Source organism: Sitodiplosis mosellana, unplaced genomic scaffold, assembly GCF_009176505.1.
Source record: "Sitodiplosis mosellana isolate CC-2019 unplaced genomic scaffold, AAFC_SMos_1.0 Smas_scaffold_1, whole genome shotgun sequence".
In the NCBI taxonomy this organism is placed as follows: domain Eukaryota; kingdom Metazoa; phylum Arthropoda; class Insecta; order Diptera; family Cecidomyiidae; genus Sitodiplosis; species Sitodiplosis mosellana.
This window is the reverse complement of record NW_022595244.1, coordinates 3349269-3367151: the sequence shown is the minus strand read 5'-3', so window position 1 is coordinate 3367151 and position 17883 is coordinate 3349269. Positions and strand designations below refer to the sequence as shown.

The 17883-nt window shown below is 38.2% G+C and overlaps 3 protein-coding genes across 4 annotated transcripts in view; 1 reads left to right on the top strand and 2 right to left on the bottom strand.

Annotated features, from left to right (window-relative positions):
• The window catches only part of LOC129569321 (uncharacterized), a 57878-nt gene that overhangs the window by 19809 nt on the left and 20186 nt on the right, over nt 1-17883 (bottom strand). The gene's annotated exons all lie outside the window — the stretch shown is intronic.
• Nucleotides 1044-4033, bottom strand: LOC129569341 (uncharacterized). Its single transcript, XM_055448091.1, has 2 exons — nt 3925-4033; nt 1044-3858 (listed from the first exon to the last, which is right to left on the bottom strand). The coding sequence occupies exons 1-2, from the start codon at nt 3988-3990 to the stop codon at nt 3241-3243; spliced, it is 684 nt and encodes a 227-aa protein (XP_055304066.1). The 5' UTR covers nt 3991-4033; the 3' UTR covers nt 1044-3240.
• On the top strand, nt 4678-5607 carry LOC129569349 (uncharacterized). Its single transcript, XM_055448103.1, has 2 exons — nt 4678-4743; nt 4808-5607. Exons 1-2 carry the CDS (start codon nt 4681-4683, stop codon nt 5417-5419), a joined length of 675 nt encoding a protein of 224 aa, XP_055304078.1. The 5' UTR covers nt 4678-4680; the 3' UTR covers nt 5420-5607.

The following is a 17883-nucleotide window of genomic DNA, read 5'->3' as shown; positions in this document are numbered from 1 at the left end:
GTCTTTCGTTCGTTGTGTTTTTGCTGTTGATTTAATTAAATTGCGGTACATGCTACGCGATTTACGGTATCAATAAAACAAAAACACTACCAAAAGTGAGATAAATGTCGTTCGCATCGACACCAACACCGACACACACTGCTAACCACTATCCATAACCCGGTGCGCGCCTTAAAATACGAATACCAGATCTTATCGCACGCAGAATTCAATTTTTCTTGCTTTTTGCTTTGATTCTCGAGGAGAAACGAACTTCTCGGTTGATGTATTGGTAAATTTTCAATTTGTCTCGCATTTGAGCCTACGTCTGCTGCTGGTATTTTTTTTTGCCGGGTGCTATAGTACACCCACTACATTATTCGGTGTTCAACTTTCACATGAGAATTAACAGATCCGAATCGTTGGCATTCATTTCAAGGGAACTCTGTTGGAAAGGAGAGATGAAGAGATTCGGATAACAGGTAAACTTTTTGGCGCCATGTGATACGACGTCTGAAATTGAACGGAACCGTCGAAGACAACTGCCGATAATTAGAGAGAAGAAGCCATATGAGCGACAAATATGAGTGTGTAGCACGTTAATCTTACGGAGGTTTTTTCCATCTTACTTATTTGTTCTTATTCGAAAATATGTATAATTCTTTGAGCCACACATCAATTTGCTGGCACAAATTTTTGTGCTAACAGCAACGCAGCAATACGTCATCATTCTATCGAGTGGCAAAACCGAGAGGTGAACACATCTTAATGGAATGAAACCGTTTGAACGCGCATAAATTACGATGCTGTCAGATGAAAACGCTGAAGAGCGGCTAAACGAAGATAAAAGGGTGATAATCAAAGGTAAGAAGTGTTGAAATGAGACAATCGAAAAAACTGAACCCAAAAAAATGTTCGTCTTCAGTGGTTGTCCCACATTCGTGCCACTCAACAAATCTGTATTATGAACAGTCGCCGGTATTAACAACCGTTTTAGTTATGTGTTCTTTTTTTCGGCGATTTTTCTTTGTTTCTTCATTTGTTTGTCATTCTTTTTTTGCGGATTTTTCTGTGTGTGTATTTGTGTGCACACTTTTTTATTCTTCAAATCAATTAATTATGTATACACTTTGTGTTCATTCGGTCGTTATATTATTATGTGTATTTCGCAGCGGGACTTTCCTCTTGTGTGTTTGCTTCCATTTCATTCCATTCCGTTCTTAGTCGTTTTTATTTGTTCTTCTTTTAATTCGAACTTTTGTTATCGTCGACGCGTTCATCTTCATTGTCTCCGTATTTTTGCCCGTCTGAATATCTGCATTTGGCTTTTGTTGCGCCTTTTGCCACTACTTACCTATATTCGTGTGGCTCGTTCTTACTTCGTCTGCATGTATAATCATAATCAAATACTAATAACGTGCTCAAATTTCGAATGCCTTGTTCTTGGCTTTGACCAATTTAGTTTATTTATTCGGTCAGTGGTGTAGTATGTTGACTCAATGAGATTCCGAATTGGAATTTCCAGTTGAGTGTCACCGAACATTTGGAGGGGGAAGCAATATGCTCAGCGATAATTAATGATTCACCAATTGATTCTGATGCAAACGAATGAGAAAAAGGTGAAAATAAGCAGAAGAAAGTCAATCGTTTGCAAAAAATGATGCCAATTTGCTTTCGTCTTAATGATGAATAAGAAGATGATTGAGCCGTTTTCTAGAACAAACGAATCGTTTTATTCGCAAACGACGATTTCTTTTTCGACGTTAAATCTTTCCATCAATACAAATGTTTGCCGAAATTCATTTTTGACTCGTTCACATGTTTATGTGTGTGTCGGTATGCGGAGCCCGAAACAAGCTTACACGATGACAAACGATATCACTTCGAAATTAATACCGTCGCATTCGTGTAATTGCGATTTCTTTTGAAAAATGGTCGTAATTTTTTTCTGCATTTGTTCATTGATTCTTTCGTTTTCGTCTTCTTCTACTGTTGTTGACTGGAGAATGCCACACTCGACGGCTACCGCCCGAAGCCATAGCACACCGAAATTACTTCTTTATCGTCGCTGCGTTCTTGCCGTCTTTTTCTTTCTTTGTTCACCAATTGATTCCATTAAAGCGGATTAAGTAATGACATCGTTGGTTTTTTTTTTCATTTCGCATGCGGTAATTGATTGAACACCGTATTTTGTGTGACAACGTCAATTTAAAGCTCATTTGGGTGCAGGCTTGAGGAGAATGAAAATCAATTTGACATGAATAAGCATTTAACGTAAGTGGACGAATGACACATTCAGAAATGGTTTTGATGTCTGTAAAAAGTGAACACACTCTTTGTCGCTCAAACAAGAAAGCAAACGAAAAATCGAACAATTTTACATTTTTGGCTTTTGACAATGAAGCCGGCGCCACGCACCGCAGAAAACAAAAATCAATCCCTGTGTTTATGATTTTTTTTTGCGGTTTTGGTTGAACTTTTTAATGAAAACACAAGAAAGAAATGTTTGAAACATTTCGGAATTGGAATGAAAACATTTTTTTTTTCACGAGAATCTCTAGTATTTAAGACAAAAATCGTTTTTTTCGTCCGTTCTTTTCGTTTCACAAAACGAAATTTAAGATGTTGATATTCGATATATTAGTATGATTGATGGCGCCTTGATTTATGATTGCTATAAGAAGAGCCGGGTTTTCCATGCGATTGGTTTTTGTTTGTCGGCTGTGTTGCCGCCTGCCTGCCATTCCACTTGATGTCTATATAATTGGCGAAATACGGTCACATTTCACAATTTCCACTCGAATAATTGGAAATTGGAAATCGGAGAAGAACTCGCACATCATCAGAACACATGCCAATTTTCGTTAACATTTCCAACCAAAATCTGTTTGCTTAGCAATGATTAAGCATTCTTAACTTTTCGAGTGTTCATCGAAATAATGATGATTAAACTATATGATGTACGCCTCTTTATCATTTGGTATTTCAAACAATTGGCTTTGCTTTGCTTTGGCACAACAATGAACTCATAAGCTCACTCTTCGTAAATCAATAAGAAATTCCAAGAAAAAGTTCATAAACTTTAAAAGAACACCATATTTTTGAGTTCGGTCAAAAAAATTATTTTTTGGTGAGATTATTGATTGAAGTTTTTGAAGTTTGAAGTTTTACATTAAAAAAACATAGCTTCCTGTGTGATTTGGAAAGAAAATGTAATTTATTTGACATGTTTCTTCAATGTTTTTCATCTCCGTTAGCATCTTATTGAAACACCTGCACGGAGTCGCCACCATTTTTGCAATCGCTCAATTTAAATTTCACACTACCACCATCTTCGAATGTAAATTTAACGACCGCTGAATCATGGAATAGAGGTTTGCCTCCACTACTGAAAACAAACCAAGCATCATTATTTTGCCGAGTTATTGGCCGGCCATCGATGTCTGCACTTTTTGGTATTCGGCCGTTAGTGTTCAGCACACCGACCATTACGAAATATTCGTTTCCAATGTCTGAGTCGGGACGATGATAGCAAACCATTTCTTTGTCATTCAACGGATTAGCTTTGGACAGTGTAACTTTGCATTTGACAACGTCTGGTGGCTGGTTTCCGGTCGCTTTGTCCCAAGTCTTTTTAATCATATCGATACCGCAATTTTTCGTGTTCAAATTGCATGTGTCCACAACGACAGCGGACACCATACCATGGCCACAGTCAATATCGAACACTTGTCCACATAAGCCCTGTCTCCAAATGAGTGGTCCCAAATTCGTCTCTTGTCCTAATGCTATGGCATCGGTAATACGATAGCTGGCTATGGGCATTTGACAGCCGCCATTTTCAGCTTTGTCAGCGAAAAAAGTCCCTTTTATACTATCCTAGATAAAGTAATTTCAATTAAATCTTTACAATTTTTTTTTCCGTATATTCCTTTTTATACTCACTACACCAAAAACTCCCTCACTTGACCAAAGTGTCAATGAACACAAGAGCACGAACTTGATCATCATCACTTTGATTCAATGTTCGACTCAGTAGAAAAAAAAATTCTTCGGAGAAGAACGGGCTAAGTGGGTTTATATAGAAAATTAGATATTTTTTTGATAAATGGGGGGAGTACATTGAAAATAATAAAGTAGTATCAAAATAATGTTTGCATATCAAAGTAATGATGTAATTCTAGACATACATCACTCTTTATGAATTGCCCTTGAATTTTGTGCCGGCTTTTATCAATTATGCTACTGACTTTTAATCATCGGTTTTTTTTTCTTTGTCATCACAAGAATTTTAAACAGAATTTTGCTTAAGTTTCAATTAAAAGTTAAACCGAAATGAATTATAAAAATGGGTCACGTTCATGAGCAAAATTGCGTTTTTTCCCGGCGATAAATTCGTATACAGATATGTTGAACATGTAAGAATCCAAGAAAATATAATAGCCTCAACATGTGATTCATATGATATACATATGAAGCCTTTGAAACTCCCAGTGATGAAGAGTAAAAATATTCGAACTTTCGTTTGATAAAACCCCAAATTTAATTCCATGGACCATGGAAACTGATAAAAGAGTTCGACATCGCCGAAATGATGATTGTCCAAAATGAATTCATATCCCTTGCATTTATCCATTTCGGATTTGCTATATAAACTCTGTTCACTTGACTAAGAAAGTATTCAGACTTGAACAAAAAAACATGATGAAATTCGTGGTCTTGTATTCATTGGCACTGTGGTCGATTCAGGAGGTTTTCGGTGAAGTGAGTATTTGTGAACCACCTAAAAATTGAGCATAAAAATTCTTAAACTTAAATCACTTCATAGGATAACATTAGAGGCACCTTCTGGGCTGATAGATCAGATGCTGGTGGTTGTCAAGTGCCGGAAGGCAATTACCGTATTTGGGATGCAATAGCACTGGGACAAGAGTCCAATTTGGGTTCACTTATTTGGAGACAAGGCTTATGTGGACAAGTGCTGGATGTTGATTGCGGCAATGGCGTTGTACCGGCAGTCGTAGTAAGCACATGCAATTTAGGCTCTGGCTCTTGTGGTGTTGATATGATTAGAAAGACCTGGGACAAAGCAACTGGGTGGAAGCCACCAGGCGTTGTCCAATGCAGAGTGTCATTGTCAAGAACGAATCCATTGAACGAAGAAGAAAATGTTTGTTACCATCGTCCAAATTCAGATATTGGAAACAAATACTTCACGATTGTCGGCATGCTCAACACCAGCGGAAGAATAACTAGAAGTGCAAACATTGATGGTGTAGAAGGTACTCGAGGTAACGATGGTTGGTTCATTTTCAATAGTGGTGGCAGACCTTTGTTTGAAGATTGGGCTACTCTTACTTTTATATTTGAAGACGGTGGCAGTGTGCAACGCAAACTAAGCGAATGCAGAAACGGACGAAACACTCAGATATTTGCATAAGTGTGTCAAAGATAGAATTGTGAGGTACCATTTGTGACTGCAATCAACTAAATTTGTCGAATAATCAAATCTTTTATTCAATTCATTCAAGAAATTGGAATGGAAAAAATGTAATCAAGAAATAAAATGATGAACTCAGAAAATAGTGCACAAAATCTATGAAATATTTTCGATTTACATATTCGATTTCGAAGGGAAAGCGTATGACTTTATTTGTGTGAGTAGTTTCCATATATGATGAATGGTCGGAAATCATCATCATTTTAGTACGAAAAATGATGAACTCTCAAAATATTCAATCTATATCTTCATGAAAATATGAAGTGTACGTCATTCATGATGATTAATCTCCCAAAGTGGCATTCATCATATTGGAAATGCCTCTCTCAAATGCAGGGTCATGTGCTTACCTTGTACAAAGATATGTGGAAAATCAGGAAAATTTAATCTTCTTTGCCGGAGCATTTCATTTGGATGCAACAATTTTCGATCAACAATATTTGAAAATTCAAGCATGAATTTTGCATGGATTAAGACATACCATCGGTGAAATGGCAAAGTGTAACGATGTTGGCCAACGGCAAATGGTATCGATTGAAAACTGCATTTTCTCCCAAATATCAGATCGTGTCTTCTGGCTATTATTTGAATTCAACATTGGGGTTAAAGTGAATGAAATATTTGCAAATGGGTATCTCGACATCTCTCATCGTCTTGCTTTCAGTTCGTTACCAAGCGTCAAGCGCAACATATCCATTCAATCGGTAGAACGAACAAAGAATTTCTCCGCTTACATTGTTTTGCATGTAGTAAAAGCCATTTGCAGATGGATTTCTGTGCAAAAAAAAGTGATTTACTTCATAATTTATGCGCAACACATCGTTTGTGTGTGAATACACGAAGTGTACGTCCGCAGCAACGACCAAAAAATAATCGGCCAAAGCGAATCACAACAATGGGTATAGCTCGAGCGCAAATACTCGTTCCAAGCAGCAGCACCAAGAACAGCAAAACGCCAAAGCAACACCAAACATTCAACTGTAGATCAAGTACAATTAATATTGTGTTGGTCTCTTCTTGTTGCCGTTGTTTATTTGGCTTTGGCATTTCCTAATGGCTATTTATATGAACAATTTAACAAGAAACAAGGTGTGTAAAAACAAACATTTGTGAACTTCAGTGCCATTTATTTTGTAGCATTGCATGCTCGTCAATTTACATCAAGCCATCTAGCACTATTACAACGCAACGTAAAATGGCTTATGCCACTTTCTAGCTCAAACGATTTTCAGTTTTGTCTTAATAGGTACGCTGGCTGGTGTGTTTGAACGAATATGTTGGAATTTAATGTTCCTGTTTCTGCCCGGTGCCTGGCATTGCACTTGATGCATTCGGGCAACCGAATGCAATTTGCAATTAACAAACTAACAAACCTTTACTTAATCTTTGTTCCAAACTCCGATTCAATTTTCCAAATGGATTGGTTTCTACCTTTTCGGTTACATTTTACCCGTGTTCCATCGCATAAGATTTAACACGATGGCAAAGTGATTTAGAGCGCATTTAATCACGGCAAAGGTTTCTGATGTTACAAAACTCCGAATTGCATGTGCACCTTTTCAGGCGCGGAGATTGGAATGGTTTAGCAAACGGCATGTGCTGCCATTCAATACGATAAATCAAATTGAGTGCATTTTACAAAATTGACGCGTTGAATCCATTTTTAAGTTGAGCTGTGCATGCGGTTATCATTTGTCTTTGATTTGAAAAAAAAATGACAATGATTAGCACTTGACTGAAATGAAATGTGCAGTTCATGACATGGAATGTTCAATTTTCTGGCTGACACGAGATGAAGTGCACCCACTCTTCATAACCATTATTGGTTTTGTCACATCGTACCAGCGGCAAATTGCTATGGCTTTCTGCAAAGAAGTGACGAGCTTAAAATCCAAACAATTATTTTATGCATATCTAGAGCATGTTGGTAAGAATCTCATCTCATGGTGTTGGTTTGAACGGTTGTGTATCGTTTGAAGAGTCGAGTGTGTTTTTCCCGTTAAAATTGCAGTCGTTTTGCTAGTAAACATCGTTAAGTTATTGCAAATGCAACTGCGTTCTCCGTTCTGATTCACCAAATATGGCAGAATGCCAATGGATTTTGCGATTTTGGCAAACAAACAAAGAGCCGGAGTCGATGACAGGCAACGTGTCTCGTGCTTACAAAGCACGCCAGCCAATTCAGCGAGCATTTCATAAAGTCTCTCTCTCACACACACTCTTTTTCCCACACCACCGCTACTTTGTCTGCCTTTTGATATGCATTAAAAAATGTAAAAGCACAAAACGATCTCAGCCATTGAATTCATGAAATGCTGCAATTTGGTTGCTTTGCGTTTTTCCACACAGTCACTTCGCCTCAGCAAAAACTTTTGCTGGATTTGTTTGAAGCGCGCACCGAACATCAATTGCATTTTAATGAAAACCGAAGGAGAAAAAGACCAACCGAAGCCAATTTTGTTGGAAAATGGATTTCAGCGTAAAACGACATGAATTTGGCACACCAAACACTGATTTTCTAGCGTGTACATGCAGTGAGTTTGATTTTCAATCGATTTCAGTGATTCTACACCGATTCTTTTTTCCTCTTCCGTCACTGACACAACACAAATCCAAAGTGAAATTCCATTGAATCGAAAGTTGTGTGGGAATTGAACGAAGCGAAATCGTGTACACTGGCAATAAGCATTATTATGCACAACGAAAATCCATTCAGTGTTTTGGCCATTGCATTCTTTATCCGGCATAAGTTTTGTTGCGTGCTCACCATCATCAATTTACATTGGCTTAGCAAGCATTATATGCACTGAGGCTCAGTGTATTAGTTTTAGCTTGGTTGTTGTTTTCACTCAATGACTTTTTCATTTTATCCGGTCAGGAAATATTCTTTACGAACCTGATGACAAATTTGCATATATTTCATGATTTATGTTTTCAATTTCGTGCAGCCGGGAAAAGAGCGAAAGGGGCAAAGAGTGAGACAACGCGTGGTGAGAGTGGAAAAAAATTGCCCGACTGTAGTCTGCGAATGTCAAATGACACTGTCTGAGCAACAACTCGACTACGTCGGAAATAAGTATCAGCCTGATAAAAAATGTATAACGACAACAACGAAATCAAGCACATGCGAAAACCGGAGCAAAGCAGCAGCAAATATGATGAAAATATATTGAGAGAAAGAGAGAGAGAGAGGGGGGGAGATTGAGATGTACATATGGTGCGCGTTGGAAAAAATACATTGAAAACCCCGTCACACCTTCACGCTTCTCTCTCTCTCTCTCCCTTATCCGAATTATTTTCCCATGCCGATGATTTTCATCAAAAATTCACAAAAACCGACCGACAATAACATCAATGGGGATTGCAAATTCGTGTGCTCGTAAGTGTAATTTTCCATGTAAATAATAAAACGAGAAAGCTTTTGGAAAATGAAATGAATGCATTGATTTGTGTAAAGTTGATCAGGTTTTTTCGCTTTCACTATGGACCATGTATTTCAATGGTTTACATGTTTTGGACAGAGTTTTCTTCCCTTTGGTGGGAAAATAGTAGATTTCCTCGTCAGAACTTTTCATTTATGCCATGAAAAAGTTTATGCTTTTTGTGGTTAATATTTGAAAAGATAAAAACATGGAAAATAAACCGAACAAAACTGGACAGCGTTTGATAAATGGAAACATGTAAGCTAAGCCATTTTGTTTGAAGTTTATACCTTTGCGTTTCATGAAGAGATTCAAAATACATTTCCGAGAAATGGTTCGAATAAAAAAATGCGGAGATGGAAAAGTCGATGATACGAAGAGACACAGATGCGGTGGCAAAGTGTGTTTGTTTGTGCATGTGCCAAAAGCATGGCTTAATTCGATGCCATAGATTGCATCTGTGATTCTTTTTTTTGTTCGTCGTTAAACCGGATGTTGATTGGATAAAGGCGAGTTTTCGTCTCTGTATCACCTTCAATCGTTTATAAACGACCTGCGTAGCTCAGTAGCTGTAGATTGTTACAGCGACAAAACATGTCTCGCCGAGCCATGTGTTTGTGATATATGTGTGTGTTTTTTTCTCTCTTCAGTTTTATCTGATCTCCGGGCTATTTACACAGATGAATCGTTGTGAAATGACGTGTGATATCGAGACAAAAATCAAATAACTTCGCAGGTTATTTTTCTTTCATCATTATGGAATATATCATGCGATGGTATTTTTTTGATTTGAAGAAAATATTGATTGGTTTCGTATCTAACTGCACAATTCAGATGGCTGTGTTAATGTAGACAGAAGAAGAAGTAAAAAATCGAGGTATATAAAAGCTAACTGTGTTCCTTTGAAGCGTTTAGCCAATCGCATAAGGTGCAAAATCACTGTATGGCAAAATTATGAATCGGTTGATCTGTTTTAGACCGGTGTTTGTTTTTTCTCTCTCTGTCTCTCTCTTCAAATTCTCAAAGCACATTGACACACAAACAATGATCGTATTTTGTACGATATCTTAGCTGGGATCATTGGTCAACGTGGGCTCATCGAGCTAGAACAATACAATGGCATCAACATTGGTTATATCATTTCTTCGAACGGAGAAAATTGAACGACATGATTTCCAGCGAAGACGGCAACGGCTAGCAGAGATGGGCTCTCAATGTTAACTAACATTCATTTCCTTGAAATGTTTGCTGCTTTCTATCGTCATTAAGTAATTTGATTCAATCTTTGATTCTGGTTCGATTGTACGGTAAGTGCGCAGCAGTACACAATGTAATAACGGCCACTTCAACAGGTGCACACACTGGCATCGCTGTATACAGCTGAATGGGTTTTAATAAGTACATAAAGAAAACGGAATGTACGTGTGCAAGGTGCATGAACAATGTCACAATTGAAATGGTATATCAACCGCCGAGTGTTTCTGGTTGTGTGTGTGTGTGTTCGTCTATATTCGTTTGAGTGACATAATACTAAGCATGTGTCACCGACCAACATCCATGATATGGCATTTTCCCAATGTGGTTCCTCTTTGTCAGTCACTTTTCTCCGTATGTTCAACTCTTTCGTTCTTTCTTTCATTCGTTCCATTCATGTGAATTATCACGGAGACCGAAAGCAATCACTTCACCGGAGAAAACGGTAGTTCTTGCGTTTTTTTGTTTGTTTGTTCGTTCACAGATTCTTTTCAACCAAAACACAAGCTAATGCAACGCATGCAAAGCCATACAAAATTGAGAAATACCCAAAACGGAATCTAATGATGCGCCGATGTTCCACCGAACAAAACGACAACGAAAAACAGGAAGAAAAAAAAGCATCAAAAACTGAAGAAGATCACCGAAGAATTGATGAGAATGTTGAATAGAATATGAGTATAGAAACGATGGAAGAACAGTCAGAAAAAAAATATGAGCAGATGGAGAGAGAGAAAGAGAAAAAGAACAAGAGTAACGTAGAAAAATTATGAATAACGAATTTCCGCTTTGGTGATTATAGAGGTTAAATAGGCAACCGGTAAATATGTAATTCAACCGAAAAAAAAAGAAATACTGAAACGTTGACGGAACAAGCAACCAGCAGAAGATGCCACGTTCTAATGTCTGTATATTATGTTGTACAGAGAGCCACATTATGGTCGATGTACACATGAGAGTGCACGACGAGAACAGAACAAAATAGATTCAAAGAGAGAGAGAGAGAGAGAGAGAGAGAGAGAGAGAAATACACTAGAAGCACTTACTTGTGCGAACGCGCGCGCACACATACACAAAATAGTTATTAGTTGCTAGATGTAATAAGTTTTATATAATAATCAAAAGCAATAGCAACGCTGTTACATTTCTGCTTTGTTTTCCACGTTCGGTTTCTTTCTCATTTCATGATGCGCTCTGCATTCTTTTTGTTCTTCACTCCGTTTCTATTGAACCGATCCGCAGAAGAAGAAAAAAACGGAGTACATTCAATTTTTGCGATGTGCAGCTTGTGGAATTGCAAGAGAATGAAAAGAAACTGTAGCAACACTTTGTTCTTGTTGAAACTTTGTTTCTGCATATATGCATCTGGGGTTACTTTGCTTGGGATGCGTAAAGCTCAAGAGAAATTGTATTATATTTTGCATTTAATAGGAGAAAATGATTATATTTTTTTTTTCGTATTTTTCTTTTAGCCTAGTTGAAAAAAAATGGGCCCTGTTCTATATAAATCGCTTCACTCACACCAATAGATCAACATGAAATTGCTCTGTTTGTGAAATTATAAATCAACAAATAATAAAACCCGGATGGAAATAACGAACACACACAACAAAAATACTGAACAAAAATGAGTTTTGCTTGGTGCAAAGAAGTTGGTGCAACGAGTGTGAAAACGGAGATAACAACTTTGACTATGCTATGCATAGGGGGCTGTATGTTTTGAACCATTTCAACCATACCACAGTCGCAAAACTGTATGCAACATTTTTATAAATTGAAGATGCAATTATTTTTGGATGAACATGCAACCGACGAAAAAAAGAGCAATCTCGCGCAGAACTTTAACTAGAAAATGATGGCTCAGCACTTTTTATTGTTTCGGAGTGTGTTGCCATTTTCCGCCAATTTTCGGAACGAAATAAAGTTTCATGCAATGAACATTTTTCACGGGTTTCTATCTCTTCAGACCAAAATGATTGACGGATTATATTCATGTTGCTTCGTGAGAAATGTATATTAATTTTCATGGCAGACTGAAAGCCATCCAAAGATAGCAGTGATTGAGCTGTGGTAAGTGAGATAGAAAGAAGGAAGAGAAGATGGAAAGAGTCACCCGTTTCAAAACAAGAAATAGAATTAACTTGGTGCAACAGCAAAAACACATATATATATTTCATTGAATCTACCGTTAGACTGTAGCGCATCTCTTTGGGTTGGATTGAATCGGGTTTTTTCGGGTTGCGTGTTTCTCTTTCGATCGTAGGTAAATGTAATTAAAATTATTATTTAATCCACAACAAATCATATTGTGCGCCATCGTCGTCGTCACAGGCACCGCGTTTCGTTGATCACAAAGCGATGACCTGATTTCGTGTTGCATCTCGCTTATGGGGCCAAAATCCGTTTGTTTTACCATTGACGTCTATCTGAAGCATGCGGTGCGTGAAATACGTATGATATGCTCGGCCCGCTTGAAAGTGACCGCACGATTTAGATTGTACTTTGTTCGCACACACACACGCAACGCACATCACATTTTGCAAGAGATTTATGTTTTGATTTGTACATGATCCCAAGCGTTGTTTTCTTCTGGTCAACAACTGTCAGCCTGTCATTTTGCATTTAAAATCATGATACTTTTGATTTATTTAATTCAATTTCACGGCTCGCAAATTCTTTCTCTCTTGCTCGGTCACTGTATGTGCTTATCTTCAAACACTTCCCCCGCAATCTTCGGTTCTAGTTGGTGTGCTTGGTTGCATCGCTTAGAGCATATATACCATCCAAATGGCATGGCAAACATATGTTGACTCTGTTGACGACAGCCAAGATCACATCATGAGCCATGAAAAATTATTCATTGCCTCGTACAATGTTATATTCAGTCGTTCGTTCTTTTGCCCGGCTGTTGCCGATGTGATGGACCCAGACTAGAAAATTTATTATTAATAATAGTAGATTTTCGTTGCACTGTTATTGCTGCTCTCTCTCTCTCTCTCTCTCTCTCTCTCTGTTTCCCAGTGTCTCTCTCTCTTTCACCCTCTCTCTCTCCCTCTCTCTCTCTCTCTCTGTGTGTGTGTGTGTGGAACGCAACTCGAATGGAACGGCGTAAATCGCCAACTGTATGATTTAGCCGTCATTACGTTGATACGTCCGAATGCGAATTGGGTCAAATAGTGGCAAATTTATTTTTGTTTCTCCATTTATTTTCCATGCATTGGATGTCACTAGAACTTATCGTAATCCGATGTGCGCGCGCTCGTAATTGAAAGGCCACGTAATGCTAATCGCGTTTGCCACTTCGAACGCGAAAGAAGGAATGAAAGAAGAAAGGAAAGAACGGAGCATCTTATGTTGATAAAGCAGCGTCAGAATGGTTCTGCTTATCAAGCCTCGATTCGTTCAAGAATGAAACAATTACTTCGATTAATGTTGTTTTCAGCAGCAGCAGTGAAGAAGAATGGAATCAAATCGAACGAGTGCAAGCGGCGAGTGCCCACTTCAAGTTTGCAGTTCAGAACTGAATCACGCGTTACAAAGTGAGCAATCATCGAATGTGCGTACGGTATTTAAACACACCTCTCCATTTTATATCATGGCAATTTTCATTATGTAATTATATTGTGTAAAAGTGTGCTAGGCTATTGCAACATATACACATAAATAGCCATCACTTATTCGCTTTTATATCGATTTTTATTTTACTTGATTCGGTGGAAAAAAATTTGTGTGCGTTTCTTGCATTCTTTCCTTTTCTGTTTGATTTGCCGTTCATTTTATTTCATTTAATTTGTTCGTGAAACAGTAAAAAATTGATTTGGCCAATCAAGCGTATATATGCGAGCTAATTTGGTTCGGAATGCGATGTGCAATGCAAATAACGGGCTACCAGTGAACAACAGCAACAGCAACAACAATGCACGTTATCAACCAAACGATTTATCCAGTATAGACGCACACAGACGAGAAATTCGAAAATATCGAAACAAAACCATTCTGGCGACAATCGGCTGGCTTTTGGAGCCGCCGCCTAGAAGAAACGGTAAAAATTTACCTGAAAATCAACGAATCGATTGCGTGTTTCGTTGTCGAGAATTAAAATATTCGACGTCTTTCGGTGTGTAGATATTTTCCGTTATTGCCCATGCCGTGCGCACCGAGCTCAAATGACACAGAGAGAAGAGAGAGAAAGAAGTGGCAGCTGAATCGAGATCTACTCCAGAAGATCATTCAATTAGAAAAGCTTTTTTCCCCGGCAAAAAAGTTCTTCGAACCAAAATTTGTCGTAATGATGATGACATTTTATTGCGAATAATTTAATGAATTTCATGTCGATATTTCATGCATGTCTCGGCTAACTCTGCGACACACATTTTTGTTGCCGGCTATTCTCCAAAATAAGAAGCATTTGTTCCTTTGTCATGATTCGAAACTGTATCTTTATACCGGCGAAACAGTGTCTTTTAAAAGTATCGGGCTAACGGTTTTTCCCTTGTATCGCATGCGAAATTAGATGCTCAATTAATCAAAGCAATGTTTGTCGTGTGGGTGCTCAACTTTTACCCGGCGTCACACAGTCACAGTTTATATGGTATAAATCACATCGGTGCGCTTTTAATTTAGAAAGTTCTATTTCGGAAAGCGGAGAGAGAGAAGAAGAAGAAGATTCGGAGCATAGAATTAGCAATGATTAATATCCACTGAAAGATTTGCACGAATTTATTCATTTTGTTAAATGTTTGTTCGCGGTGAAACTTTCTCCGTGTGAAAATGTTGCCCATAAGTTCTGGTGTTCATTTTTTTTTGCATTTCTTCCTCTGATTAAATCGCAAGTGGTATTGTTCATTATTCTTGTGAATAAGAGAGTACCATCTCGACAATGGTGCACACAAGCGAAAAGTGAATGAGGGGCATGATAAGTAAATGGTGTCAAAATGGTCAAGTTTGGGTATATTTTTTCTTCTTCGTCTTCTTCTATGTTTAAATGTGTCAATCGGCTGATCAATATCAGAAATGTTGATGTTCAAAACGAAAGTTCAGCCGAAGAAAAAAAATGGGAGAAACAATAACAGCGGCTGGGCAGTATCGAACTGAATGCGGCTTTCGCACAGATAAATTGAACTAAAGACCATATAATTTGGCTCTCTTAACATTTGCTATTAGTATGGTCTTTTGAAAAATATTAATTCTTTCCAAAGCGCACCGTTGCGGTAAAGTTCTAAAGCCATTCGAAGACCAATAAGAATTAGGTACTTTGCATAATGTGTGTTATCGCGCTTGAGAACGAGAAAGCATTCAACGGAGACAAAATTTGGTTGACTCGCGTCGACAACGAAGCAATTTCCCATTGTGAATTGTGAAATGTTGAATCCATTGCATTTAGATGGAATTCAGTATCGTGGCTACTGTAGGTTGGATCGATTTTTTCTCTCTATTCGTTCTTTTGCTATTTTTCTACTTGGTTCTTGGGCTGGCTTTCATGGTGAACGGAAAAATGTTTAAGTAGGTAATCGTGCACATCGAACAATTGCGGCTATAAATTGAAGTATTGACGTTGATAAAAAAAAGGGTTTTGGTGTGTGGTTCAAAAACACTTTGCCAAAACCAGAGAAAAAGCGTACAACGTACGGGAAAACACACACACACAAACACAAAATCGACACTTAACGTTGTGTGTCAGCTCACGACAAGATACCAAAATGCGCGTACTCGAAGGTGACTTCAGTTATTCACCTCAATTAACCCAATTTAAGACTTGAAGAGTGCAGATGAAATCAATTTTCCGGAATAAAGCAACGCATTCACGATCGTTGTAGCCGATATTTACAGTCGATGGAAAAGATTAGCCGAGCACAGCATGTGTGTTGTGTACACACCGACTCGTTTGCCCATCATCCAATGATTACAGGTTTATGAGCCGTTTTTCCGGCCGCATGTGTGTGAAGACATCAGAATAGTTCGTTTTTACACGTGACGCGTAAAAAGTCACACAGACGATATGACCGCGGCGACGACGATATTCATTCAACGCCGTTCCATAAATTCATAATTGAGGAAAGGGGAAACAAATCTGCTGGAAAAAATTGCATTCAAATGAAAAACGAAAATAATTGGCAAAAAGCCTAATTTTTTTCTCTCCTACAAATCCAACTAATGGGAACAGAACAACACATTACTCGAATTGAAATGTGTAAAAGAAATTGAAATGGAAAATTAGCCGCGGCTGCTGAAGAAATTCGAAGGAAATTCTGAAGTAAAAAGAAAATTTACCAATTATCTCTATTAATGGCGGCCGATTGATCAATTTGGCTCAATATTATCGTGGGTCGAATGGCGGTAGCCGGTGGCACATCACTCGAAAATAAAATTTCTAATAAGTAAACCGAAGAAGTGAGTCAAAGAATGTGAGCAGAGATATACCATATTTAGAACATCCTCCGTGCCACTCCAACGTTTATTTTGCCCTTTTAACAACCTCATCAATCCCTTCCAGTTATTAGCTGGAAAGGTGAAGATTTGCACATTTCATATGACTCGCACGCACATTTAGCCAGCAGCAACAGCGATGCGATGGTAGCGACAACAGCAGCTGTATTGCCTCTATTTCGTATGCGTCGGATTTTATTTGCTTTATCTTTGGCGTTGTGTCTCACTTTGATGTTTATTATGTGCTGGTATGCAAACAACACACACGTTCGATGTACGACGTGCTTGTTGTCGGCTGACTCAACGCTTTTTTCCCCATGTGTACTCATCCATTCTTGTTATACTAATATATCAAGCAAAATTGTAAATAGTGCCTATTTTCTGTACACTTATTATATTTATCGATTTAAATAAAACAGTTATTTGGCCTAAAAAGACTCGAACGAATGAACGAAGCGAACCGAGCGAACGAATGAATTGAACAGATAGAAAGAAAGAAAAACAAAATCGCCGTCCGTCGACACAGAGACGAAACTTTAAATCAAACAAATCGGAGTAATAGTGTTTTATGTCGATTCAATGAAATACATTGCAAATTGTTGACTTTTGAGGAGTCAACAAGCAAGATCGTGCTCTATATTAGAAGAGGATAGACGGTGACGGTGGTTGTGTGTGTGTGTGGTGTGCTTGTGTTTTGGTGTTCGGTTGCTTGTACCAGCGGCGCCGTTCATTACGATTTTGCCGTTTATTGCTGTCAAAGTGCTTGTATCAGTTTGTTTTCATTTGGATCTAATTCAAACACTGCTCTTGGCTTCATTCGCCTTGCGCTCAGCTGAATAATCGACGAAAGACTTGAACAACATCATGATTACTGATTGCGATTAATTCCGCTGCATTCTATGGTGGTGTAGTTGACTTGCACACAATTTCAATGTGACTCTCATAATCAGGCTTTGTTATGCGCTAAATCAATCACGCTGAATAAATTCATGCGATAGATTTATGCGATAAATGTGATGCGCTCGCTTTGCGGTGAACGAAGTCTGTTGCTCTTCAGTTGTTATCGCATGAACGTTCATGCTTTGTAGTGAACGCATCGCTAAGCGGTAGTGAAGAGGAACAGACCTCGTTCACCGCAAAGCTAGCGCATCACATTTATCGCATAAATCTATCGCATGAAATTTAGCGCATAACAAAGTCTGCTCATAATCGCTAAAGCGGTAATGTGACACATTCGGTTATCACGACGCTCTCGCTCTCTCTCTCTCTCTCTCTCTCTCTCTCTCTCTCTCTCTCTCTCTC

What these genes read in the sequence shown, in the direction of transcription:
- LOC129569349 (XM_055448103.1), top strand. Translation starts at nt 4,681, where the DNA reads ATGATGAAATTCGTGGTCTTGTATTCATTGGCACTGTGGTCGATTCAG. An exon ending in TTCAGGAGGTTTTCGGTGAA is followed by an intron (nt 4,744 to 4,807) that starts GTGAGTATTTGT and finishes ATCACTTCATAG; the next exon opens with GATAACATTAGAGGCACCTT.
- LOC129569341 (XM_055448091.1), bottom strand. Translation starts at nt 3,990, where the DNA reads ATGATGATCAAGTTCGTGCTCTTGTGTTCATTGACACTTTGGTCAAGT. An exon ending in GTGAGGGAGTTTTTGGTGTA is followed by an intron (nt 3,859 to 3,924) that starts GTGAGTATAAAA and finishes TACTTTATCTAG; the next exon opens with GATAGTATAAAAGGGACTTT.